We start from the raw sequence: 27,503 nt of genomic DNA on the forward strand, positions 1-27,503 counted from the left end.
TTTGCCATGAAATCTACCAGTTTTGTTATACAATAAGGAATCATAGATCAACAAGACAGAAGTACACTAGTTGACTGAATAGTCAGAGTTACAGTCTAATGATTATTCTGTGTTGTGTGTTCCTCAGCTGGACCGTCTGCAGGATAAACACAAGGACACGTATCGGCGCATGCTGGAACAGCTTCTATTGACTGAGAAGTGTCATCGCCGCACCGTGCACGAGCTGGACAGCGAGAAGCACAAGCATGCTGACTACATGAACAAGAGTGACGAATTCACTAACCTATTGGAGCAGGAGAGAGAGAGGTAAGATGATGAGGGGGAGGAAAAGAGAGAGGTCAGAGGATGAGGAAGAGACTCTTGTTAATTTCGTTCTGACCCAAAGCTGAGAGAATTAAAGTAAGAAAAGGTTTACTCAGCATTGGAGCATAATGAAGTTGGTGATGAGGCAATATCTCCCAGTTCTCTTTCTCCCATGACATCATCTGGTGGAGGTTCAGATCAGGTCATCAGGACCATTGGGACCTAGGCTTCAGTAGTCCAAGCATGACTGTGTGTGTGAGAGGAGTATGTAAGGACACAGAGAGCGGGAACCTCTCAAAGGGATCAGACATGAGAAAGAGAAATATGTTAAGAATGACACATCTCATATGATAATAATATAATATGAAATGGATGATGGTCATCCACAAATGTATACATACCATACGAAAGGTAACATATCATTCTAACCTCTATACCAAGCGGTGTCAGAGGAAGGCTCTAAAAATGGTCAAAGACTCCATCCACCCAAGTCCTAGACTGTTCTCTCTGCTACCGCACGGCAATTTACATTGACCCCTTTATTATGTATTTCTTTATCTTAATTGATTTACACTAACTCCCTTCCCACTCGACTCTACCCACTCACTCCACTGACACTCCAACACACACATGCATATTGACGCTACACACACACACTGTCATACAAAATGTTGTCAATAAAACAGTGAATTGGGAATTTCAACAGTGTGCAGGCCTTCCTGTTCTATACTTTCACACAAGCTGTTGCTGCTACTCTGTTTATTATATATCCTGGTTGCCTAGTCACTTTTACCCCTACCCACATGTACATACAGTATTACCTAATTTACCTCAACTACCTCATAACCCTGCACATTAACTCAGTACTGGTACTCCTTGTATGTAGCCTCATTACAGATTTTATTGTGTTACTTCCTTTTTTGTTATTTAGCAAATATTCATCTTACTTTTTAACTCTGCATTGTTGAGAATGGGATGGTGAGTAAGCATTTGACTATAAAGTTTACATCCGGTTGTATTCGGGGCATGTGACCGAATACACTTCGATTTGATCATTGTAATTTCTCAGATTTACTTTTACTATATTACATCTACCCCTGAGTCCAGGTTGGATTAAACTACTCACACAGAGGGATGAATGACGTCATCTGACCAGTGTGTGACCTCACCCTGCCCTCGAAGCCAAGCGGAACCATGGCCCGACACTGGGACTCCCATTCACACTAATCACCAGGGTTTATATGATACCTATCATATGGCCAGGACTTGTAAAGTCAGAGGGCCAGATAACTTTAACAGATTCCACTGGCTAGATCCATTGGATGAGGCTTTTGCAGCAAGCACTATTGTTGCTTCCCAATACAGAGACATATGTGTTTGCTCTTCTCCCTGTGGGCAATGGGGGCATGGAGAACCTGCATGCCCATAACGTCCATGCATTTCCCTTGGATCCAGCAGCAGCATAAAGGGCCATTGCACAGTTTTAAATGTTCAGTTGTGCTGAGGGTTAATGCGTGCAGTACCAGCCACCTCTGGACACAGACCATTTACTCTGGCCGATAGATGATGTGTTAGAACTACGGTGTGTGTGCGTGTATGTTCCCCACACCCAGTCATCTGCAGGCCAGAGTGGAGCCCCAGCTGTGTTTCATAAGCTATAAAACTTCAAACAGCATCTCCCAGACAGGCCCAATGTACTCTCAAAGCTCCACAGCACCATCTCCTTCCCTTTTATTGGACAACTCAGGAGACAGACCATGAAGGCTACATCACTGTCAGAAGAGTCGTCATCAGAGACAGTGGGAGAGGCCTGGGAGAAGGAGAAAGAGGACAGAGGGAGTACTGTTCATTGGTTCCAAACAGTAGAACAAACTTGAACCTTTGCCCCGGATGTGTTTGATTGACACCTGACTGAGGTAGACCCTGAACATGCCTAACCCCAGGCAGCAGGTTTCACGTTTTTTTAGAGAGAGATAGCAACCGCAGGAATTCCCTTTAATGAACCTTCAGACTGATGAAAGCCTTCCACATTAACCAACCCCAGAGAAACAGATACAGTCAGTGGGACTAAGTTCGACTAGGCTTCATCAGGTTCTAGCTATGTACAGTACGAGACAGCAGTGACTTTCATTCTACAAACCAAGGTGGTTATGAACTATAATTTGTTCAATCCAAACCTGAGATAGTTGCTGGAGTTTACAGGTTTCAGTAGGTAGATCTACTTTAAGTCCAGTTGATCTTAATGTAGGTGTTAGTGGTGCCGGTGACAGCCTCTGTCAGGTTGTTTCACTGTCCTGGTTGGCCAGTGTTCAGCCTACTGCCCTCCACAACCTCCTCTTAGTGCCTACAGCCCTGTGTTTAAGGTCTCCTGCTCCATCAGCACTGGCTGAGCCCACATTCCCCTGGCCTGGAGTCAGGAAAGGGCCGCACACACGCACGCACGCACACACACCTGGTAGAGAGTTGCCACTGTTTTGATGATGCTCTCTGTCAGTGCAAGGTGGGAGCAATCTGTCTACATGTCCATCCATTTCACACCTATTCATTTAAATAGCTCACTGACGTGTGTGAGTGTGCAAGAAAAAAAACGAAAACACATACAGGTCTTACACCAAACTACTGAAGGAATTTTGAGTGAAGGGATTGCTAGCTCTGCTCTTGACTTCATTTTCACATGCAGTATGTTGTAAATTAGGGAATAGAAGCGTTGCTGTGGTTGATACAAGTTGTATTCAAAAGAGAGGCATTTAATGCCGCTTGCCATCATTGTGATCAAACCAATGAGATGTAGTTTATCGATTATGCTGTAGCTGAGCGCTTAATGCTTTTCCCCCTCAAGAGCAGCGATTACAGTCCACGGCTGTGTTTTGACAGGCACAGCGTCTCATCTTTCATCCACAACCCTCTGACACATTACAGGCTGCTGCGCCTCCAACTACATTCCTCAGGGAAACAAAGGATGAGTGACATGCTGTTTCATCATGAACATGTGTTTTCTCAGGGACCCACTGTTGATTGCACCTGAACATGTGCTCAAGGGAGTTCAGGATCTCATGTTTATAGACCACGTCATTATGAAACTTACAATCATTTGACCATCCTGAATCCATGATCAAACAGAGCCGATAACGTTCCACCTATGTTCCGTGAATCCCCCATGATCAAACAGAGCCGATAACGTTCCACCTATGTTCCGTGAATCCCCCATGATCAAACAGAGCCGATAACGTTCCACCTATGTTCCGTGAATCCCCATGATCAAACAGAGCCGATAACGTTCCACCTATGTTCCGTGAATTCCCCATGATCAAACAGAGCCGATAACGTTCCACCTATGTTCCGTGAATCCCCCATGATCAAACAGAGCCGATAACGTTCCACCTATGTTCCGTGAATCCATGATCAAACAGAGCCGATAACGTTCCACCTATGTTCCGTGAATCCATGATCAAACAGAGCCGATAACGTTCCACCTATGTTCCGTGAATCCATGATCAAACAGAGCCGATAACGTTCCACCTATGTTCCGTGAATCCATGATCAAACAGAGCCGATAACGTTCCACCTATGTTCCGTGAATCCATGATCAAACAGAGCCGATAACGTTCTATGTTCCGTGAATCCTAACATGCCAGCAGTCTGTGTGGTTCATAACTCGTCATTACAATATAGTCTGGTTATTTAACTACCTTCATTACAATATAGTCTGGTTATTTAACTACCTTCATTACAATATAGTCTGGTTATTTAACTACCTTCATTACAATATAGTCTGGTTATTTAACTACCTTCATTACAATATAGTCTGGTTATTTAACTACCTTCATTACAATATAGTCTGGTTATTTAACTACCTTCATTACAATATAGTCTGGTTATTTAACTACCTTCATTACAATATAGTCTGGTTGTTTAACTACCTTCATTACAATATAGTCTGGTTATTTAACTACCTTCATTACAATATAGTCTGGTTATTTAACTACCTTCATTACAATATAGTCTGGTTGTTTAACTACCTTCATTACAATATAGTCTGGTTGTTTAACTACCTTCATTACAATATAGTCTGGTTGTTTAACTACCTTCATTACAATATAGTCTGGTTGTTTAACTACCTTCATTACAATATAGTCTGGTTGTTTAACTACCTTCATTACAATATAGTCTGGTTATTTAACTACCTTCATTACTACCGCCTCAGGCAGCCAAACCTATGCTACACCCCTACTCAGCCGCAATCCCAATGCCTACAAAACCCCAATACGAAACACAACATTTTAAATCCATGTCACACCCCTGGCCTGACCAAATATATAACGAAAACACAAAATACTATGACCAAGGCGTGACACAATTAGCTACTTTTGTTAGAGCGTTTGGTACACCTATCCAAACATTGGTGCTGGTCGACCTTTTCTTCGGACAAAAACTTAAAAAAGTTATATTACAGGTCGAAGAAACATTTCAAACTAAGTACAGAATCAATCATTAGGATGTTTTTATCATAAATCTTCAATAAAGTTCCAACCTGAGAATTCCTTTGTGTCTTGAGGAGGAACGGAACGCAGGAAGATATCATGTGCTATGCGTGTGACCTGGAACTGGCTCTCTGCCAGTAGTCTGATTCATTCCCCTCTTATTCAGTCCCACAACACAGTTTAAGCCTCATTCAAATTTCTATAGACGGTTGACATCTAGTAGAAGCCCTAGGAAGTGAATTTCAATAGGTAATAGGTTGAAAATAGATTTCTCACTTCCTGTTTGGATTTCTTCTCTGGTTTTTGCCTGCCATATAAGTTATGTTATACTCACAGACATCATTCAAACAGTTGTAGAAAATGCAGAGTGTTTTCTATCCAATACTAATAATAATATGCATATATTAGCAACTGAGACTGAGGAGCAGGCCGTTTACTCTGGGCACCTTTCATCCAAGCTACTCAATAGTGCCCCTGCAGCCATAAGAAGTTAAAGGTCAATGCTGCTGCTTGTTGGAGACTTTGACTTGGCCTTAGGTCACGAGGGGCTCCTGAGGACATTGCTACACCTCTGATGAATTTGACAGGGTAGCCGTTTGACCACAGTTACTACCTCCTGAATTACTGTTTCTCCAGGGAGATAGGAAGCTCTACTTTACGTCTGAAGGTCAGGTGTGAGTGACTTCTCCCCAATGTGACCTTGCCGCTGTAGGCCCAATTGACAGTGACATCATGCCTGTGACCTTTGTGTGAGGGTAATTTTAGAGTGCCGATTGCTTAGGTGTCAATGACTTATGGACGTGGGTAAGTGTGTATGAAGATCAAGTGGCACACTGTAGAGCAGGAGTGTCAAACATACGGCCCACAGACCAGATCCCGATGGCAAGCCAATTCAATTTGGCTAGGGGGTGGTTTGAGTCATTTAAAAAAATATGATTTTTCTATTATTATTTTTCATTTTTCAGTGAAAATATCTTATATCGACATTGAAATGACTAAAACCAAACTGTGTAGAAATTACAATGGCTCAAAAGTCTCTGTCCAGCTCGCTAACAGTCATCGAAACCGAAGCTAGACAGTCAGGGAGCAATCGATGCAAAGCAATGTATAGAGGACTATTTTTAGAAAAAAATTTATGATGGGAAATATAACCAATTTTAAGTGTGTTCCTCCAGACCTCGGTGAAGACCAAATGCGGCCCGTGGAGCAAAATGAGTTTTCCACCCCTGCTGTAGAGGCTGGATGATACTCTGTACAGTAGGCTGACATGGTGATTTGACTTGGCAGTGGGATTTGAATGATACCGATGTTCATAATCCTTCAACATAAACAAAAGATCTGCTCTATTAGAATCTAGAATTCAACGCATCCTCTGTATAGAGGTAATTTCACTGTAAGATCTACTCCCCTTTAATTTGGTGCATGTGACAAATAAAATTTGATTTGAAGTATGATGAGCTCTAAAAAGGGATAGTTGTTATGTATCTCCTGAAGGAGGGAGGTGCAGGAATCAGGAGCAGGAGAGCAAGGAAGTCCCAGTGGCACAATTTTTTATTGAGCAGTCCCAACCCAACTACAACATGGGACTGAAACACGCCCAAACGAGGTTAACACACACACAGGGAAATAAAGGCTACACACGGAGGAGAAACCTCTACTCCTAAACTCATATCAACCGGCACAACTGCCGTGAGAAAAGAAAACCCTGTGGTGCAGCCACGCACCCCTAACAACGTAACCACAGAAAACAATCCCGCACAAAGACTAGCAGGCAGCGGAGGTAAATATACCCACCGAAATCAACTAATAAGACACAGGTGTAAACAATAAGACAGACACAAAACGAAAAATGGATCAGTGGCAGCTAGTAGGCCGGCAATGACAACCGCCGAGCACCGCCCGAACAGGAAGAGGAGCCACCTTTTGTGGAAGTTGTGACAATAGTTAATTACAGATTCATTGCATTGCCATTCATTCTTGTTGTTGAAGACAGAAGTTTCTTTGTTTGTCTGTAAGCTGTAGAGTGCTAGGCCTACGGTCTCTGTATTGATCCACACCATATCGCTCAGAGTCAGCACCTCATAAAACCATTGTCAGGGTTCCCATGTGTCCGAGTGTTCATAGAGTCTGTCTCCTCACCTCCAGGGAGCGGAACTGGCTCATCCCTATCTGTTTTCCCCATTATACGTCAGCTTTATATGGAGCAGAACGCAGATCCACGTCTCCCAAGATGACACAACAGCAGACAGACTCGCTGTCCTCTCTCCTACTGAGCTTAAAGCTTCCTGTCTGTAGGCAGGGGTATTAGGAGATTAATCACAGGGCTACTTTGCATTGTTTTCCATCAACAGAATTTGGCTTAGCCAAAACAGCGCTGTGTCTATGGAGACCGCTTTAAGTAATGTAAGAAGTGTCTGAATCACTTGTGTACACAGGCTTTTGTAGTAGCCTGTGTGTAGGAGCCATTTCTCTTGAAACACATTGCCTGTTAGTGAACACAGGAAAGGGGGGAAACAAATGAAGGAGGAGTGTAAAGAACGCCCTCATCTGACCAGGGTCCCTCCTACTTCCTCACAGTCTAAACCAGAGCCCCACAGATCTCTGCCTAACTGCCTATGGGTGAGTTGACATCACCAGCTAAAAGTCTGGTGCTACACACACAGCATTTATTCACCTTTCATTGTCCTGATGACATGCTTGGAATGTGATGGTAGAGTTCTTGTGGAGAAATGCCAACTCTGAACTTGGAGTGGATCCTGTACTATGGCAAACATGTTAGACATGGACTCTCCTGTAGTTCATCTAGAATAGTGGGTAAGTTTTGGTTGGTGTCTAAGTTGTTTAGAGTGCAAATGTTTCTGCTGGTATAAAATGTACTGCAGTCAGAAATATGTTTATTGGTTGATATTCTAGCTCATTGTGAGATTTACTGTATATATAAAAACTTCAGGCAAAAGATGGAGAGGAGAGTTCCCAAGACAACTTTGCATTCAGTGTGGAGAGATTCCTCACATGGACACGCACAGCATACAAGAGACCGCTCAGTGGGGGTTCAATCAAACTTTCACTCACATTTTGTTTTCTCAGTCTTGATTTCAGCAGCAAGGATGGAAAACAGCAAGGGAGTTTTTGGCAGTTTTTCCTCGTGTACTAGATCGTTCAGTGTGCTGCAGCTCTTTGCCAAATTAAGTGTGCGAGTCATGGCTATCTGAGCCAGAAAGAATTAGTGGAGGGTTCAGTGTCTGATCTGACCCATCATTGTTCCCTGTGACACAGAATCATGTGTTTTTTCATTAATCCTTCCTTATCCTGATCATCCTTTATGCAGTAAAATAAACGGATCCAGAGGAAATCGGGCTAACATCTACCAGGTTTATTCATTGGGAATATGAGAGAATCACTTATATTCATCCATTTTGATAAATATGATTGAATACATCCCAAAGAGTATGTAGCAGCAGCAAATATCAGTAGTCATGTCTTGTAAATAAATAGTATCTTGCTTAAGTTTCATGGCAGTGCTTAAGTTTCATGGCAGCTTACTATATTGTGTTCAATCACTCCTGTCATGTGAGACCAATTCTCTATGGTTTGACATTTCTGTAGAAATTCGAAAAATGATTGTGCTACAAAGTATCAAGCTTGGCGGAAGTGAATGATGTTTAAATTATATTTTTCTTTGTGAAAGATTACATGACAGAATGATACACCATATAAAATTACTTCTAGGATGTACAGTCCAGCAGAACAGTTTACACATCCTTAATGGTAAAAAAAATAAAATGTTCTCTTGCCAGATTGAAGAGGTTGCTGGAGAATGAGAAAGCCTACCAGGTCCGTAAAGAGAAGGAGAACACCAAGCGTTTGGAGAAGGTGAGGGAGGAGCTGGTCAAACTGAAGTCCTTTGCCCTGATGCTGGTGGACGAGCGGCAACTCCACCTGGAGCAGATGGACCAGCAGAGCCAGAGCGTCCAGGAGCTGACCCAGCAGCTGTCCCAGAGGGAGCAGGACCTGAGCAACGCCAGTGCCCGGGCCCAGGAGGACAGACAAAGGGCCCTGAGCTTGGAGGGCGAGCTGAGTGAGTGCCAGTCCAAGTTTACCCAGGAGCAGGAGGAGATTACAGCTAAGCTGGCCAGCCAGGAGTCCCAGAACCGCCTGTTGGATGTCAAGCTGTCTGGACTCACCCACACGCTGGAGGAGCTGGAGGAGAGCAACAGGGCTCTGAGGAGGTCAGAGGAGGAGCGCAATGGGGCTCTGAAGAGGTCAGAGGACAAGCTGGAAGAGAGCAACAGGGCTCTGAGGAGGTCAAAGGAGGAGCTGGAGGAGAGCAAATGGGCTCTGGGGAGGTCAAAGGAGGAGCTGGAGGAGAGCAACGGGGCTCTGAGGACGTCAAAGGAGGAGCTGGACGAGCTGAGGGACAAGATCAGCAAAGGGGATTGTGGGAACTCTAACCTAATGACTGAACTGGAGAACCTCCGCAAACGGGTATTTGAGATGGAAGGGCAGGACGAGGAGATCACCAAGGCAGAGGCCCAGTGCAGGGAGCTGAGGAAGAGGTTGCAGGAGGAAGAGAGCCGAGGGAAAGAACTCAAACTGCAAGTGGAGAAGCTCCAGAGGAGAATGGTGGAACTGGAGAGACTAGAGGGGGTGTTCAATGCCAGCAAGGCGGAGAGCTTCCAGTTACACGCCACTCTGGAGAGAGAGAAGGACGTGTCAAAGGAGCTTGCAGATGAACTGGTGGCCGTTAAGATACGCATGAAAGAGATGGAATCCTCTGAGCTGAGACTGGAAAAGACTGAGCAGGGCCTTAAAGATGACCTGGCAAAGCTGAAATCATTCACTATGGTAATGGTTGATGAGAAAAATAATATGATGGAGAGAATGCTGTTAGAGGAGAAGAAGAGGGATGATCTGAGTAAGATGTTCAAAGTGGAGCAGGTCAAGGTCATGGAGGTGACTGAGAGATTGATAGAGGAGAGTAAAAAGCTCCTGAAGTTGAAATCAGAGATGGAGGCCAAGGTTTGGACCCTCACCAGAGAGAAAGGAGAGCTTAGCACTAAGCTCACATGTGAAATGGAAAAGAGCAAGGATCTGAGCTCTAAAGTCATCCAAATGAACAAGAGGTCAGATGGATTGCAGGAGGCAGAAAATATATCCACAAATAACATAGCAAAGAGGGAACTGGGAAGCTTGTCAGATGGGAGTTCGAAAGAGGACAACAGGGTGAAGGAGCTAACGTTTGAAATAGAGCGGTTGAAAAACCGTCTCAAGCAGCTGGAGGTTGTGGAGGGAGATTTGATAAAGACAGAGGATCAGTATGACCTGCTGGAGAAAAAGTTAATGACGGAGCAAGACAAGGCCAACATTCTCTCCCAGCAGGTGGAGGAGATGAGGAGTCAGATCGCCAGGACTAAAGCAATAGAGAATGGAGAGGTGGAGAGCCAGGAGGCAGACCTACGACAGCGCTGCAGGACAGAGAACGCAAACACCAGAGACTTGCAGAATGACATGGTAGCCCTCAAGGAGAAGATCCATGAGCTGATGCACAAAGAAGACCAGCTCTCTCAACTCCAAGTGGACTACTCCTTCCTCCAGCAGAGGTTCCTAGAGGAAGAGGAGAAGAAGAACAACATGAGCATTGAGGTCCTCCACCTCACCAAAGAGCTGGAGGTGACCAAGCGCCACAGCCGCGCTCTACGACCCAGTCTGAACGGGAGGAGGATGGTGGACATTGCCATGGCGTCCACAGGAGTTCAGACTGATGTGCTGGCCAATGAGACGGCAGAAGAGGACACCCCAGCCGTGTTCATCAGGAAGTCCGTCCAGGAAGAGAATCACATCATGAGTAATCTTCGACAGAAGGGTCTCAAGAAACCCACAGAGAAAGCTGGTGGTCATGAACGCTACTCACCCTCTGTTGCCGCTGACCTCAGCATGAAGAAGTCCTGGATTCCCTGGATGAGGAAGAGGGAAATCATCCCTCAGGGTGGTAATCTGGACAAGTCTGTCCATGTCAACAGTGAATCCATGCATTCTGATCTGGCCATGTCCCAGAAGCAAGGGCAGCCTTTACGCATCAGAGTGACCCCAGACCACGAGAACAGCACGGCTACCTTGGAGATCAGCAGTCCTTCTACTGAGGACCTCTATTCCAGCTCCAGCCTCAGCCTCAGTCCCACCCTGCAGGGCCACCAGAAGCCTCGGATCACTATCATTCCCACCCACACCGCCGCAGCTTCAAGGGGAAAAACCAGTGCCGGGCCAGGGGGACCAGAGAGGTCCAAGTCCCCGGTCACCGTCACCACCATCTCCAGGGCCAAGTCACCAGAGATCAGCAAGGCCCCCTCCTCATCAGGCAGACCCATATCACCCATATCCATCATGACAGTTAGCGCTTCTATGGTGTCCAACATGTCCACCTCCCCAGAGCCCCAGGAGATGACCATGGGCCGGGCCGTGTTCAAGGTGACCCCTGAGAAACAGATGGTCCCCACACCGATCAGGAAGTACAATTCCAATGCCAGTATCATCACCACCACAGAGGACAACAAGATTCACATCCACCTGCACGGCTCCCAGTTCAATAAGGGCCCCTCGGAGGGTCACAGCAACACAGGACCCAAGGTGGTGGTTAGGCCTGTTGGCATGGCAACAGAGTGTAGCAGAGAGATGATGTTATCCACAGGCACGGTGTTGCGCTCCCCTCGCCATAGTGCCACTGCTGTCAAAACCACACCCAGTAAAGTGATGAGCAGCATCACCATCACTGCAGTCACATCCACCCCTGCCAGACCAACACAAGCTGTGGTGAGTCTCCTCAGTACAACAATTCACCTGGCTGTTATGTTAATGTGTGATTAACTGGTTCAAACTTATACTTTGAGTTGTGTTAACCCTATGCACTCACAATTACATTAGGAATCTAATAAAAGGAAATCTATGAAAATAATTATGTTTATGAACTAGAAAAATAATGATTTTGTAAGATTGTGGACATGTACATTCATTTCTGTTATGTAAACATATTGATAGGCGACAAGGTAGCATCTCACTGAATGGGTGGTATAATGAGGTCTTTGTGGGGCAAATGGTAGCGTGACAGAGAGAGAGCTTTATCAACAGTCCTCCAGACAACAGAGCTCTAATGATGTGGCAATCTGCCACCATGCTACAATCATCCTGTCACTTATAGCTGCTGCTCAGTGTGTTCATTCTCACACAGACACACAGGACACAAACACCCTTACTGACAGAAGAAAGGCAGCACAGAGCCAGTAGGCTGCCATACGCCGTAACATGACTCTCAGCATTACTCTCCCACTGAGTTGGTCTTGAAAGAAGGACAGTTCCTGTAGTATATGTTCTCTAAGGGAAACATTTTCATTGATATTCCCCCTCAGTAATTGATCCTTTTCTTCTACCCGTTTCTCTGTTGTGGCCTCCTCTTCTCTCACCCCCTCTCCTCTTTCTATCCTATCCCTTTATCGCCCAGCCTGGGCATGATGCCCACCCACCCCGGGCAGGGCTCACCCGTATCCCCATGTCCAAGGGCCTGAAGACAGGCAAAGCCATGCTGGGAGCCCTGGGGATGTCTGGAGGAATGAGGCTGGAGCAGAGAGCAGAAAGCCAGTCCATGAGGATAGAGCTGAAGAAATCCACAATCAGCAGCACAACAGCCTTTCAAAATGGAGGGAAAAGCTGTTAGAGCCAGAGACACTAACAGGGAACAGAAGTCAAACAAGCTGCCAACCCATAGTAATGTTCTATGGGTCAAAGGTGCTCAGTATAGAGGCACCATTAAATGACCTGGAGACAGAGAGCGAGGGGGAATTTTCAGACAAGGGAAAGTCGTTTGGCTCCTCTCTATTGAGCAGGAGCCTGAGTTGATCATTGTGTTCTTGTCTAACTGAAAACAGTGCACATATCTAATATATTATATTTTTTGAAACTATTTATATTCTGTTCTCAGTGTTTTGTAATGTGGATGAAATCAACTGAACTGCGTTGTTTGATAACCGCTGACATGTGTGCATGTTGTAAGGGGAGAGGCCGTGTGTATTGTCAGGTAGTTCTGCTATTAACTGCTTCATGTACTCGTTAAGGGACTGCTTCACCTAGTGAGCTTTTCATTATGCATTTCTGTACTGCATTTAATATGGAGGCCATATCATTTGGTTTGCAGCAAATTAAATGTGTCCTTTTTTATGTAAAGGTTTTTAAATAACCTTTTTTTTTTTTTTAAAGATGACCTACAGAATATTGTTATGAGAATACATGCAACATTGAGTGGACAATGTTAATGTTCTCTAACATTATTTTGGATGCATTCTTTGGGCAAGGCATCAGTTGAACCAGACTCACTATAGTAATGAATTCATCTCACATTCATTTACTGACTAGGCAGTGTTTGTATTGACTTGCTGTGTGTTATGGAATTGGAAAATATATAAATTGGAAAATAAATCAAAACAAATGGCCGTATACATAAATGCTTCTGCTGTGAGACACCAGAGAGCCAAATTGTCACAGTCATCTTTCAGTTGTGGAGCGCTCACTTGCCATAGAGCAATTAAAATCAACTCGTTTAACAAGCTGCCTGTGTCTACAATCACCAACCATGTGCCCTCTGAATGAAAGAATAATATTGTTTCTAATTTGCTCAATCGACCAATGAGAGAATCAAACAAGTGTCATTAGATGGGTTTGTTGTGAGTCAAAGGTTACTAGCCTGAGACCCCCTATGGGAAATGTATGTATAGAAATATAGGAATTTAAAATGCGTCAGAATATATTTTGTAATGTCTATGCCATAAATAAAATATCTCATATTTAAATGTGTATCACATAGACCTGCCTTTACAGTTTGTAACGTAACTCAATGCACAAGCAATGAGCATTGTCAATTATAATAGAACACATTGAATTAATGTGAACATGATGAAACAATTGAAAGAAACATAATTGTAATACATTTTCTATGCTGGTGTTTTTTGTATGCTGATATGGATATGAGCAAATTCACTCAGAGCAAATGGCCTGTGGGACAAAAAGAAGAATGGTTCATATATGGCTGAAGTAGCAGGGATGTTAAAGTAAAAGCTCAGTTGAGGAGATGAATAGATACATTTTGGAAGGATTCAGTCATACCTCACTAGGGTAGATTGTCATGTGACACAACCATTGATGCCATGAGGTCAAAGCGTGAGGGAGGGAGCAGGCCAGAGAGCTTTCGAGGGAGTGGTCCAGGCCCCTGGCTTGGAGGCTTTGAGATGGTCACATCAGTGTAGGGGATCTGCGGCCCCATAGACTTGCGGTTGATGTTAGCAGGAGATCACTAGAGAAAGCTATGATTGGCTGACAGTCTTGGAGCTAAACCTAGTGTAGTGTAAAGCAATATTCAAGGATAGAGCACCTACAGTCAGTCAGTCCAGAAAAATCTACCACTTGCAATCTATTACATCACTGACATATACATCCATCCCAAACATAAATATTATTTGGGCGCTTTGTGTCACAAATCAGTCGGTGAACATGGGGTTAGAATAGAATAGAATAAAAAAAATGAGAGTATTTTCCCAGAGGGAACTTCAGTGATGTCTGAATAGGGTATACTGTAGATCATATAGACTACAGTGAATTGAGTCCTAACATATTGTAGCCTCATCCTATGAGGATGATATGTCCAGTGTCACATGAAAACATAATGAAACAATGAGTGCACATTTTAAAATCCACTGCGACACAAGGTGATCAATTCCAAATGTTAAAAGGTGCAATATGCAGAAATTGCTCCGCCATTTCCTTGCTGCTACAATTCGAATAATTTGCCTAATTTCCGTTGATGCCTCCGTCCATGCAGTGCTTATCGGCGTCTGGTATCCAACATTACAGTGCATTAAAAATCACCTACTGTAGAGAATCATTGTACCATCTAGACCGCTTTTAAATATATTTTAAACTGTTTGAAGACGGTGTATTAATCAAATGTAAAAGACGTAAGAAACTAAATTTCTAAACAGGGAGCATAGAAATAGCGCACATAGAACAGATCTACCACTTCTTAGACTTGCTTTCAACTAGTGCGCAACTGCAGCCCGCAATTCAGTGTGTTCCTGCATGTAGGCAGTTCCTTCATGAACACCCACAATCATCCCATCGGTTCTTACATGAATGCCCCTCCTTGAGCTTTCCTGCATGACAGTTTTGAATGTGGGTCAAAAGGGAAAATATGTTTTATCTGAATTGTTTTGACCCTGCTAACTAGCGGGAGGGATACCAGTAGAGTGTCCTTCACTCCCACCCGCCAAATACCTGCCCCCCTCATCGCGATTACCATATCTGTAACTGCGATGAGGCTACCCGGATAAAGCAGTAAATAAACTTCAGTTAGTGCTAAATACGGCTGCAAGAAACCTGACTAGAACCCAAAATGTTTATCATATTACTCCAGTGCTAGCCTCCCTACACTGGCTTCCTGTTAAGGCAAGGGCTGATTTCAAGGTTTTACGTACACATACGCTACGGTCACAAGACGCAGGCCTCCTAATTGTCCCTAGAATTTCTAAGCAAACAGCTGGAGGTAGGGCTTTCTCCTATAGAGCTTCATTTTATGGAATGGTCTGCCTACCCATGTGAGAGACGCAGACTCAGTCTCAACCTTTAAGTCTTTATTGAAGACTCATCTCTTCAGTAGGTCCTATGATCGAGTGTAGTCTGGCCCAGGAATGTGAAGGTGAACGGAAAGTCACTGTAGCAACCAACCGCCCTTGCTGTCTCTGCCTTGCCGGTTTCCCTCTCTCCACTGGGATTCTCTGCCTCTAACCCTATTACAGGGGCTGAGTCACTGGCTTACTGGTGCTCTTCCATGCAGTCTCTAGGAGGGGTGCATCACTTGAGTGGGTTGAGTCACTGACGTGGTCTTCCTGTCTGGGTTGGTGCCCCCCCTTGGGTTGTGCCGTGGGGGAGATCTTTGTGGGCTATACTCGGCCTTGTCTCAGGATGGTAAGTTGGTGGTTGAAGATATCCCTCTAGTGGTGTGGGGGCTGTATTTTGGCAAAGTGGGTGGGGTTATATCCTGCCTGTTTGGCCCTGTCCGGAGGTATCATCGGATGGGGCCACAGTGTCTCCTGACCCCTCTTGTCTCAGCCTCCAGTATTTATGCTGCAGTAGTTTGTGTCGGGGGGCTAGAGTCAGTCTGTTATATCTGGATTATTTCTCCTTTCTTATCCGGTGTCCTGTGTGAATTTAAGTATGCTCTCTCTAATTCTCTATTTCTCTCTCTCGGGGGACCTGAGCCCTAGGACCATGCCTCAGGACAACCTGGCATGATGACTCCTTGCTGTCCCCAGTCCACCTGGCTGTGCTGCTGCTCCAGTTTCAACTGTTGTGTTTGCGGCTATGGAACCCTGACCTGTTCACCAGACGTGCTACCTGTCCCAGACCTTCTGTTTTCAACTCTCTAGAGACAGCAGGAGTGGTAGAGATACTCTCAAAGCCAACTGACATTTAGTCCTGAGGTGCTGTTGCACCTGTTGCACCCTCGACGACTATTGTGATTATTATTATTTGACCATGTTGGTCATTTATGAAAATTTGAACATCTTGGCCATGTTCTGTTATATAAAAAAAAATCTCCACCCAGCCCAGCCAGAAGAGGACTGGCCACACCTCATAGCCTGGTTCCTCTCTAGGTTTCTTCCTAGGTTTTGGCCTTTCTAGGGAGTTTTTCCTAGCCACCGTGCTTCTACAGCTGCAGCTTCTATTGCTTGCTGTTTGGAGTTTTAGGCTGGGTTTCTGTACAGCACTTTGAGATATCAGCTGATCTAAGAAGGTCTATAGAAATACATTTGACTTTGATTTGATTTGATCTGTGGGAAAACAGTGCCAGACATCTGGGGGTGAAGGACACTGTCTACCGGCCGCCCCGTCTCCCGCTAAGCACAACACTATGGTGGGTGATAAGTGCCAGCATACCCCATAGTGCCCAATAGGCAGGGAGAAGGACACTACCGGTGTACAGCGAGCTAGCTATCGTTGTGGCAACCACCCCTTCTTCGGTGGGGCTTATCAGTGGCTGGCATCCAATATTATTGTGCATTAACACCACCTAGTGTACTGGAGCCAGTGGCGATTTTAGTATGATGGGGCAAACTAAATCTATTTTTTTATACATGCCAGCAAAGACACTACACAACATTAAACAAATCAAATCAAATCAAAGCAAATCTTATTTGTCACATACACATGGTTAGCAGATGTTAATGCGAGTGTAGCGAAATGCTTGTGCTTCTAGTTCCGACAATGCAGTAATAACCAACAAGTAATCTAACTAACAATTCCAAAACTACTGTCTAATACACAGTGTAAGGGGATAAAGAATATGTACATAAGGATATATGAATGAGTGATGGTACAGAGCAGCATAGGCAAGATACAGTAGATGGTATCGAGTACAGTATATACATATGAGATGAGTATGTAAACAAAGTGGCATAGTTGAAGTGGCTAGTGATACATGTATTACATAAGGATGCAGTCGATGATATAGAGTACAGTATATACGTATGCATATGAGATGAATAATGTAGGGTAAGTAACATTATATAAGGTAGCATTGTTTAAAGTGGCTAGTGATATATTTACATAATTTCCCATCAATTCCCATTATTAAAGTGGCTGGAGTTGAGTCAGTGTCAGTGTATTGGCAGCAGCCACTCAATGTTAGTGGTGGCTGTTTAACAGTCTGATGGCCTTGAGATAGAAGCTGTTTTTCAGTCTCTCGGTCCCAGCTTTGATGCACCTGTACTGACCTCGCCTTCTGGATGATAGCGGGGTGAACAGGCAGTGGCTCGGGTGGTTGATGTCCTTGATGATCTTTATGGCCTTCCTGTAACATCGGGTGGTGTAGGTGTCCTGGAGGGCAGGTAGTTTGCCCCCGGTGATGCGTTGTGCAGACCTCACTACCCTCTGGTCTTATAATGTCTTATAATACATTCATTGCACTATAACGTGGAGTGAATCATTACCACTGCTACACCTGCCTATCAGTGAAGCCTCATCTGACAGCCAAACAGTTAATTCAGCCTCATTTACTGCCTTTTTAAAAACCATACCTGACGTGCTTAAATAAATGTGGTTTCTACTAACTCCTTGTGGATTTGTGTAACTCAATAAGAATCGCATTCTTCTTCAAAATGAACAAATGCCGACATGATTGAGTTTTGAACCATACAGAAACATTATTACATTTATTTTCAGTAAATTCATAATGTTTTATCTTCATCATTAACACTTAGCTCTAAGTATAAGAAACTGCACGCAAACGACCTGCGACGAGGTAGGCCAAGTCGTTTGGCACTTTCAAAATGGACACTGACTGAAATTAAGATAAAATCAGCAAGATGTTGAGGCCTTAACTTTACTCTCCTTTAAGTCATCACAGAGAGAGAGAGCGAGAGACACAGGCGAGAGAGACGTGGTATGCCTACCATTTTAAGTATTTTATAAGACCTACAGTATGTGGTCTAAAAAGGAAGGAAAATACAATCACGAGGGTCCACTTTTAAAGACAATATACCAACACACAGACAGCGCACCGCACAAACATAACAGCTCTCGCAATATCAATTGGAATTACATGGGTCTATTACTGATCTTTTTGTAGAATTATTTGGGGGGAAATTAGGAAGAGACTGTCACTGGCAAACACAGTTACATGCCCAACAACATTATATTGTACCCCCTTCTCGTGGAGAAAAGCACATGAGCTAATTATAATTCACAAAGTAAGCAAAACAATGAAATGCATCATTCCAATATCGCCTAAAATTATTAATAAGATACTAATGATATAGACATGTATAAGCAATATAACAATTGGGAACAATGAGCAGATAAGAGGTAAGCCATAATTTTGATTAAGACAAATGAGCGAGCTTTTGAAACAGGCAGCACATAAATCAGAACATAGGCCGTTCTTACAGTATTCTCCCTGTACAACAAGCCAGAACCATAGGATAAATAAAGGGGGCATATAAACAGACAATGAAAGCACTTACAATATTCGATGATGACATTTTTCTGAAACAGGCTATAGGTTACATGTGCACCACCAAGTCAGAACAGTAGGATAAGTTCTGAGGGGGAGAGGAACAAAATTCTTACATACTGACCACACCGCCCACGTCGCGTGCGCAAGCATTGCAAAATAAATGTACACATACATGTTATTCAGTCATTGCACCCACACTGCGCAAGAGTCTGCGTAGCCAGGCGCTATAATAGAACGTGGTTCCATTTGGAACACTTGACGCACTGAAAGTCCGGCTCTCCCATCTCCTCATTGGTTTTTAGAAACATATACCCACGTGGGTGATTGAAAGATGAACTGAGGTCCACACTCAAGTCCAGTTGGTGGTGGTAACGCACCTTAAAGTTGGTTGCCAACCACCATATAAAGTCCAAAGAAGAAGAGATTACTAAAAAGAACCCTTTTGTCTGTGGATTAATTGTCAGTGTAGAGGATATTGTACATTTCAGGTAAAATAAAAACCCAATGTTTATATCCCAGGACAAATCAGCTAGCAACAGCAAGCTAGCTAGTTAAATTGACATAAATGTGTAATGATTTTTGACCTGTCCCCAAATTAATATAGTTGGTTCAGAGCTCGTTTTGATATTTCAACCTGCGTCAGGTGTGAGTGGACAAAATCAACAAGTGTGTGTGTGTGTGTGTGTGTGTGTGTGTGTGTGTGTGTGTGTGTGTGTGTGTGTGTGTGTGTGTGTGTGTGTGTGTGTGTGTGTGTGTGTGTGATATATACAATTATGAGCTAGAGCCCCACCTGCCCTGAATGACAGGTCACCAATGACCGGAGCACCCCTGCCTCCGGCCTGTCCCTTAAAAATGTAACAATAGAAGTATAAAGAGGGATCCTGCAAATGCAGATATGCCCACATGCAAGAACGCCCGGACAGCGGCCCGCAATTGCATCCTTCTTGCTTTCAATGAGAATGACAGATCTATAACACACATTTCTATGTGAATTGGTCTTCGCCAAAAAAGTTACATATTGCAGCTTTAATGATGAATACATCCTATACAACAATAAATATATATTTTTTAATTAGAATTGAACATTGTCTGTTCGGATGGGAGTTTCAAACCTCTGCCTCACACCGAAAAAAATATTCTGATTAATTTATATGGTCTCACAAGGGTATTTTTTTAGAGAATCAAAGGGGCGTGCTCTTTACCTGATCACGTGCAACATCCTCGGATTAATAGAAATTTCCTGATTTATTCTCATAACTGCCTACTTTCGCTCTCACGGTAACTCGAAATTCCCACCAAAGTAAATCCACAATGTTTGTATTTTTTAAATGATTACATTTAACGCTACGTAACACTATCGACAAGATAACGTGTTGATTCACTTAGAAACGAAAGTTTACTCGCGACAGCCAGCTGTCACTGTTGAAAGTGTGGATTATTTTGTTCGACGAGAACTGCAGCAGACATGATGGCGTCTAGCTACAACCCTAAGGAAGAGGACAGACACCAGCCTGGTGCTACGGGCCATGTAGGCGCAGGAACTATGACAAATAAAATGCCTGACAACACTGCGTTCAAACAGCAAAGACTGCCCGCTTGGCAACCTATTTTGACAGCCGGCACTGTTCTTCCTGCTTTCTTTGTAATTGGTCTCATCTTCATCCCCATCGGCGTTGGGCTTTTCGTGACCTCAAACAACATCAAAGAGTTCGAGGTAACGTTAGCTAACAATCCATAAAGTATAGGTACCATAGCATAGTCAATTCATTTTGATTGTGTATGGGTTAACGCTGTTGGCTAGCTAAACATCTTTCAGTTTGTCTGCTTTGGGTGTAATTGTTAGCTAAATTGACGCTAAGTGTTATTGGTCATCTCCCTAATTTACAGATTGATTACACTGGCGTTGACATGTCAAGTCCGTGCTACAACTGTTCTCAAAGCTACAGCTGGAACAACACAAAGTCATGTACCTGTTCTGTACCCTTCTCTCTGGATCAACCATTTGAGGTGAACTGAACATAACCTACAACTTTATTTACCCTTTTGGGTCCTCAAAGTACTGTATAATCACAATTAAATGTGTAGACAAGTCAATCAGTAATAACTGGACTGGAGGCATACTTCGTGTCCATTAGCTGCTCTATTTAGAAACACTTAATGGTCGGCCTCTATTCAGAATCGATCATTACTATTTTACACCATTTCCCTGAATGTTATTTATTATGCACTCAAATAGATTTTACAGGATGACGTTATTATGTGAAGGAAATCCTTATTTAGACTCTCCGCCTCCTGCACTTTCATCTTGGAGTTGGAGCATTGTTGCAATGTCTTATGAAGGCCTATTCTCTCATCTGATGAATAACTAAACTAATGTATTACTCATTGATCTGAAATTCTTCCCCGACAGAGTAATGTCTTCATGTACTACGGATTGTCCAACTTTTATCAGAATCACAGACGCTATGTGAAGTCCAGAGATGACAGCCAGTTAAACGGAGATAAGACTTCTCTACAGGTATGGTACAGGTACACTTAATTGTGAGGGCGTAAGCTACATCTGTCAAGTATCACATTATACATTGAATAGATGTCGGCCTAATTGTTAGCTTTAAACATCCATTATTTTTACGCTGCACTGAAACTTCTTGGCACTCTTTACAGAGCCCCAGCAAGGAATGTGAGCCGTACCGCAGCAGTGACAAGCCTATTGCTCCATGTGGTGCTATCGCCAATAGCCTCTTCAATGGTAAGACTTGAGGGTGGAATTCACTTAACAAATAGTTGCCATTTTCGGTTCCGCAGTCTCCTAATAACATTAAGGCACACACCAATGCGCAACTACAAATGTATATAAAACTATTTTGAGTGCATTCGGAAAGTATTCAGACCTCAGTTTGGCTGGGTAGCTAGGAAGAGTCTTGGTGGTTCCAAACTTCTTCCATTTAAGAATGATTGAGGCCACTGTGTTCTTTGGGGACCTTCAATGCTGCATACATTTTTTTGGTATCCTTCCCCAGATCTGTGCCTCCACACAATCTTGTCTCGACGCTCTATGGACAATTCCTTCAACCTTATGGCTTGGTTTTTGCTTTTACATGCACTGTAAAATATGGGACCTTATATAGACTGGTGTGTTCCTTTCTAAATATTGTCCAATCAATTGAATTTACCACAGGTGGACTCCAATCAAATTATAGAAACATCTCAAGGATGATCAATGGAATCAGGATACACCTGAGCTCGGTTTCGAGTCTCATAGCAAAGGGTCTGAATACGTATGTAAATAAGGCATTTCTGTTTTATTCTGAACGCATTAGCCAAAATGTCTAATGTCTGTTTTTGCTTTGTCATTGTGGAGTATCGTGTGTAGATTGAGAGGGGGGCGTGTTTTAATGAATTTTAGAATAAGGCTGTAACGTAACAAAATGTGGAAAAGGGGAAGGGGTCTGAATACTTTACAGATGTACTGTAGATAAACGTCTACCTATTTGGACCAACCCTTGACTAGAGTTTTTGGAGTGGCTTTACTCTAGTTTGCCATGAAGCATCAGTGTTGGTCCACTATTTCAGAGACCGGGCTTGCTATTGACTGCCATGTATTTCTCATCAGACACTCTGGAGCTCTATTACATTGACCCCAATGGCTCCAGAACCGCAATTCCTCTGGTAAAGAAGGGTATTGCATGGTGGACGGACAAGCATGTCAAATTCAGGAACCCCAGTGGAAACAACAACCTCACTGTAGTTTTCCAAGGTGATTTGCATACCATGCAAAATGACACAACTACCTTGTAATAATCAAATTATCATGACTGACTTGGACTTTTGCCTCCTTCAGGCACAAGCAAACCTGTGAACTGGAGAAAGCCTGTCTTTGAGCTGGACCCATCAGACTCTGACAACAATGGCTTCATCAATGAGGATTTCATTGTGTGGATGAGGACCGCTGCCCTGCCCACCTTCCGCAAGCTGTACCGCATCATCCAGAAGAAACCCAACAACATGACCCCCACATTGCCCCGAGGAGAATACATCCTGGAGGTCACCTACAGTATCCTTTTGAAAAAGACTGTAATACATTACAACCTAGAGATTCGTGGCAGGCATATGTTTGTATTGAGTGAACATTGCACATAGGAGACAGCGCCATATGAGTTTGTGTTCAGTTATAAACCTATGTAGAGTACAATGCTTACTGTAATGAATCTTTATTATCTTTTACCATTCACAAAGTCTACATAAGACACGCACAAGTATCTTTAGAATCCTTGTGTCCAGATGCGCTGCTGTCATTTTCTTTAACCATGTGACCTCAGATTACCCCGTGCGAAGCTTCGATGGTAGGAAGCGCATGATTCTGAGCGCCATCTCCTGGATGGGTGGCAAAAACCCCTTCCTGGGCATTGCTTACATCACTGTGGGCTCTGTCTGCTTCTGCCTGGGCTTAGTCCTCCTCAGCATCCATTACAGATATGGCAAATGTAACAACAGTGCAGATATTTCCAGCTGAAGGCCTTGCTCATATGGAGACCCTACCTCCTCCTCCCTCTGCATGCCTGGGTCTAGCCACCACTAGTTTTCCCTGCTCTGGACTGCTTGCTGATTTAGACTGGAGGCACTGCTCTCTGTTTGTTAATGTTTGTTTTGTGTTGTAATGTTAGCTCACTCATTCCCACCTCCAGTGGAAGGCTGCAGTCAGGTGTTTTTTCAGAAGGGTGATTATATATAATTTCAGCATGTTCTAGATATCTGTTGTAAAGAACTTACACCATTGCGGATTCTCGTGACAAAGGTCTGTTCTACACAATATGTCTGTAATATTGTGCCCTCCTGAAAAAGGTGTGTGTGTGTGTGTGTGTGTTACACCCTGTAAATGAATGGGGTGAGGCACAAAAAGGCTCTGGGAGCTTAGGATACTGTGTCTTTGTACAAGATGACTGCTGAAATTGTTCTGAAGTACATAGTGTTATCTTTTTATCTTATCTCAAAACACAACATGTATATTATTTGAGCAATGTATGTTGTATGGCTTGATGGCACTATTTTAATGTAAGTTCCACACATATTATTCTGTAATATTTCCTGTTTGAATGTACTAATGTTTTTAATTTACATACTTCTGAGGCAATTTCAAACAGATTTGAATTGGGGGGGAAAAGTTCATAGACATGTTGATTGTTTAAGGATATAAGCAGTTATTGATTTGATCGAATAAATGTTCACTAATCGATTTTATTGCTGCTCATCAAAAGAGATCTTATTGAGATTGGTTTGTCAATGTTTAATCACATTTTGATCAATTACTGTATTGGTCAAACTGGTTTTCTCTAGTATGGTATGTGTGAAATCCTATTTTGTCCTCTTAGGATACAGCCATAGCCAACTTGATCTGAAGGTTTTATGGACCAATGCTGTTGATGTTGTCTCTACAATGGAACTTTTTGACTTGACTATCAAAATGAATTTTAAAACATTTAACAAGCTTCATTTCAATGTTGACCAAATGCTATGCATTTTAAAAGTGTTACATTTGTTATGCAGTACTTGAATGTTTATTTAGGTTTTCTTTGTTTTTTTAAAGCTAATTCTGCCCTTTATTCTTTAATATATTGCATTGGATAATCTGCTGATATTTCAAAAGTGAATCAAATGTGAAAAATGGTATTTGCAAGTTATTGATTGGTTTTTATTTCCCTCATCAATGTTAATGGAAATGTGAGGTGCATTCCTGGGTGTTGCCCAATGATGGAAATAAACCCTAGAATTTGCTTGCTATGCTATGGCCAATGAGGGGCTTTGCAGCCAACGATCAGCCATATAAGTCCCACATACATGTAGGAATGAATGGAATTATAGAGTATTTAATTTCAAGGACAAAAGTACATATTGTATTGGGGACAGTAAAATGAGAACTTTCAAAATAATTGTTTATTTTTAGCTTACAGAACATGATTAAAGTATGCATTAAGCTGTCTGTAATAGAATAAATGTGATAAAAACAAATGTAGACATTAGTAAATGTATTTCTATAGCGTCTAAATAATTTTACAATGTGAGGGAGTGCCAAGATGGAGATGTGGGGGCTTTAAAACAGCGCTCCCTGTCAGTCATCTAGTGTATATATAAAACTAGCATTGCCCCATACCAAGTTATTTCACACACACACACACACACAGGTATTCTATCACAATTTCCACATTTCAGAAGATACTGACTCTCAGTTGCCAACTGAATGTCAGGCCAGGCTTCTCTAAATTTGAGCAGAGAACACACCAATTGCCAATGTCACTTTCCACCATACGGGGAAACTGACTTTTTCCAGATTGACAGCAACCACCTTCATAGACTACGGTGAGCATTTCATCCCATGTAGGAGCTGCACCTACTTTTCACAATTCCGGGATAATATTGTCCGACCAATTTTCCAAGGTGGAAACTGTCAGTTTATTGAGGAATATACAGTACCAGTCAAGATTTGGACACACCTACTCATTCAAGGGGTTTTCTTTATGTTTACTATTTTCTACATTGTAGAAAAATAGTGAAGACATCAAAACTATGAAATAACACATGGAGCATGTAGTAACCAAAAATGTGTTAAACAAATGTAAATCTATTTTTTATTCTTCAAAGTAGCCAACCTTTGCCTTGATGACAGCTTTGCACACTCTTGGCATTCTCTCAACCAGCTTCACCTGGAATACTTTTCCAACCTTCTTGAAAGAGTTACCACATATGCTGAGCATTTGTTGGCTGCTTTTCCTTCACTCTGCGGTCCAACTCATCCCAGACCATCTCAATTTGGTTGAGGTTGGGTGATTGTGGAGGCCAGGTCATCTGATGCAGCACTCCATCACTCTCCTTATTGGTCAAATAGCCTTTACACAGCCTGGAGGTATGTTGGGACATTGTCCTGTTGAAAAACAAATTATAATAATATATAATAATAATATATGCCATTTAGCAGACGCTTTTATCCAAAGCGACTTACAGTCATGTGTGCATACATTCTACGTATGGGTGGTCCTGGGGATCAAACCCACTACCCTGGCGTTACAAGCGCCATGCTCTACCAACTGAGCTACAGAAGGACCAATTCAAATTATAATCACACTAAGCGCAAACCAGAACTGTCATGTTCAACACATATTGATACAACAGTAGCTAAGATTAGGAGAGGTCTGGCCATAATAAAGTGCTACTCTTCCTTCTTAACAACCCTATCAACAAGGCAGGTCCTACAGGCCCTAGTTTTGCTGCACATAGACTACTGTTCAGTAGTGTGGTCAGGTGCCACAAAGAGGGACTTAGGAAAATTTCAGTTGGCTCAGAATAGGGCAGCACAGCTGGCCCTTAAAGTACACAGAGAGCTAACATTAATGACATGCATGTCAATCTCTCATGGCTCAAAGTGGAAGAGAGATTGACGTCATCACTACTTGTTTTTGTAAGAAGTGTTGACAAGCTGAATGTACCGAGCTGTCTGTTTAAACTACGGACACCCCAAGGCCAGAACAGACTATGGGAGGCGCACAGTACTACATAGAGCCATGACTACATGGAACTCTATTCCACATCAGGTAACTGATGCAAGCAATAGTATCATTTTTTTTTAAAGGTAAAAGTACACCGTATGGAACAGCAGGGACTGTGAAGACACACACAAAGGTACATACACACACATGCGTATACATTGTAATATTGTTGTATGGTGGTACTATACATTTTGTGTTGTACATTTTGTATTGTAGATATGTAGTGGTGTAATAATGTAATAATAATATGATGTACTGTTTTATCTTTTGCTTTATATTCAATGTTAGTACTTTAATGTGTTTGGGATCCCAGGAAGAGTAGCTGCTGACTTGGCACCAACTAATGGGGATCCCTAATAAATACAAATGTAAAATGATACAAAATATCTGATCGTTACACTAGCACCAGTCTACAAGGGTCCAGCCTTCACATAAAGCAACCAATGAGCAGCGTGTGAACATATTTCAGCAATTTCCGGTCGTCTCTAGTTACTACAGCCACAAAGTCATAGTTATGGCTAAACCTCACCTCTTTCTACAATTTATCTTCTTAAAATCTGATTTGAAACCTAACCCTAATCACACTACTAACCGTATGCCTTACCCTAACTTTGAATTAAGATTTTGTTTTGTATTTTGTTTTCATACATTTGTACGTTTTGGGCTTTGTGGCTGTGGTAGCCTCAGCGTGATTCTGGGGGGTATGGCAACGCGAGACTATGGCTGTGTTAACAAGTGACAAAGATTATGGATTTTCTGACAAGATATGTCTCGCCGCCATAACAATGCGAGTCGTTGTCGGCAAAGCGGTACACAGCTGGATGTCCAGCTCCCGCCTATTCTTTCTTTGAATTGGTGGATACAATTTAAGGGTTTTATTGGCATGGGTAACATATGTCTTCTACATTGCCAAAGAAAGTGAAATAGATAATAAACAAGAGTGAAATAAACAATAAACAATGTACAGTAAACATTACACTCACAAACGTTCCAAAGGAATAGAGACATTTCATATGTCGTATTATAGCGTTATACCGTGTTGTAACGATGTGCAAATAGTTAAAGTACAAAGGGGAAAATAAATACATGGAAATATAGGTTGTATTTACAATGGTGTTTGTTCTTCACTGG

At 42.8% G+C, this 27,503-nt stretch overlaps 2 protein-coding genes across 3 annotated transcripts in view; both read left to right on the top strand.

Annotated features, from left to right (window-relative positions):
• Nucleotides 1-18,437, top strand: part of LOC118362337 (filamin-A-interacting protein 1-like) — a 34,034-nt gene extending 15,597 nt beyond the window's left edge. Inside the window, exons 4-6 of one of the 2 annotated variants that reach the window (XM_035742581.2) lie at nt 128-306; nt 8,582-11,591; nt 12,277-18,435. In XM_035742581.2, the coding sequence (XP_035598474.1) occupies nt 128-306; nt 8,582-11,591; nt 12,277-12,489 (3,402 nt within the window). In that variant the 3' untranslated portion in view covers nt 12,490-18,435. Of the gene's footprint in view, nt 1-127; nt 307-8,581; nt 11,592-12,276 lie in introns of both variants that reach the window. The other variant, XM_035742582.2, reaches the window with a different exon arrangement.
• Nucleotides 18,438-20,051: 1,614 nt separating this feature from the next.
• On the top strand, nt 20,052-24,844 carry LOC118362338 (cell cycle control protein 50A-like). Its single transcript, XM_035742583.2, has 7 exons — nt 20,052-20,548; nt 20,722-20,841; nt 21,245-21,352; nt 21,499-21,583; nt 22,448-22,591; nt 22,676-22,888; nt 23,154-24,844. The coding sequence occupies exons 1-7, from the start codon at nt 20,300-20,302 to the stop codon at nt 23,345-23,347; spliced, it is 1,113 nt and encodes a 370-aa protein (XP_035598476.1). The 5' UTR covers nt 20,052-20,299; the 3' UTR covers nt 23,348-24,844.
• The last annotated feature ends 2,659 nt before the right edge of the window (nt 24,845-27,503 follow it).

Source organism: Oncorhynchus keta, chromosome 29 (assembly GCF_023373465.1).
Source record: "Oncorhynchus keta strain PuntledgeMale-10-30-2019 chromosome 29, Oket_V2, whole genome shotgun sequence".
NCBI lineage: Eukaryota > Metazoa > Chordata > Actinopteri > Salmoniformes > Salmonidae > Oncorhynchus > Oncorhynchus keta.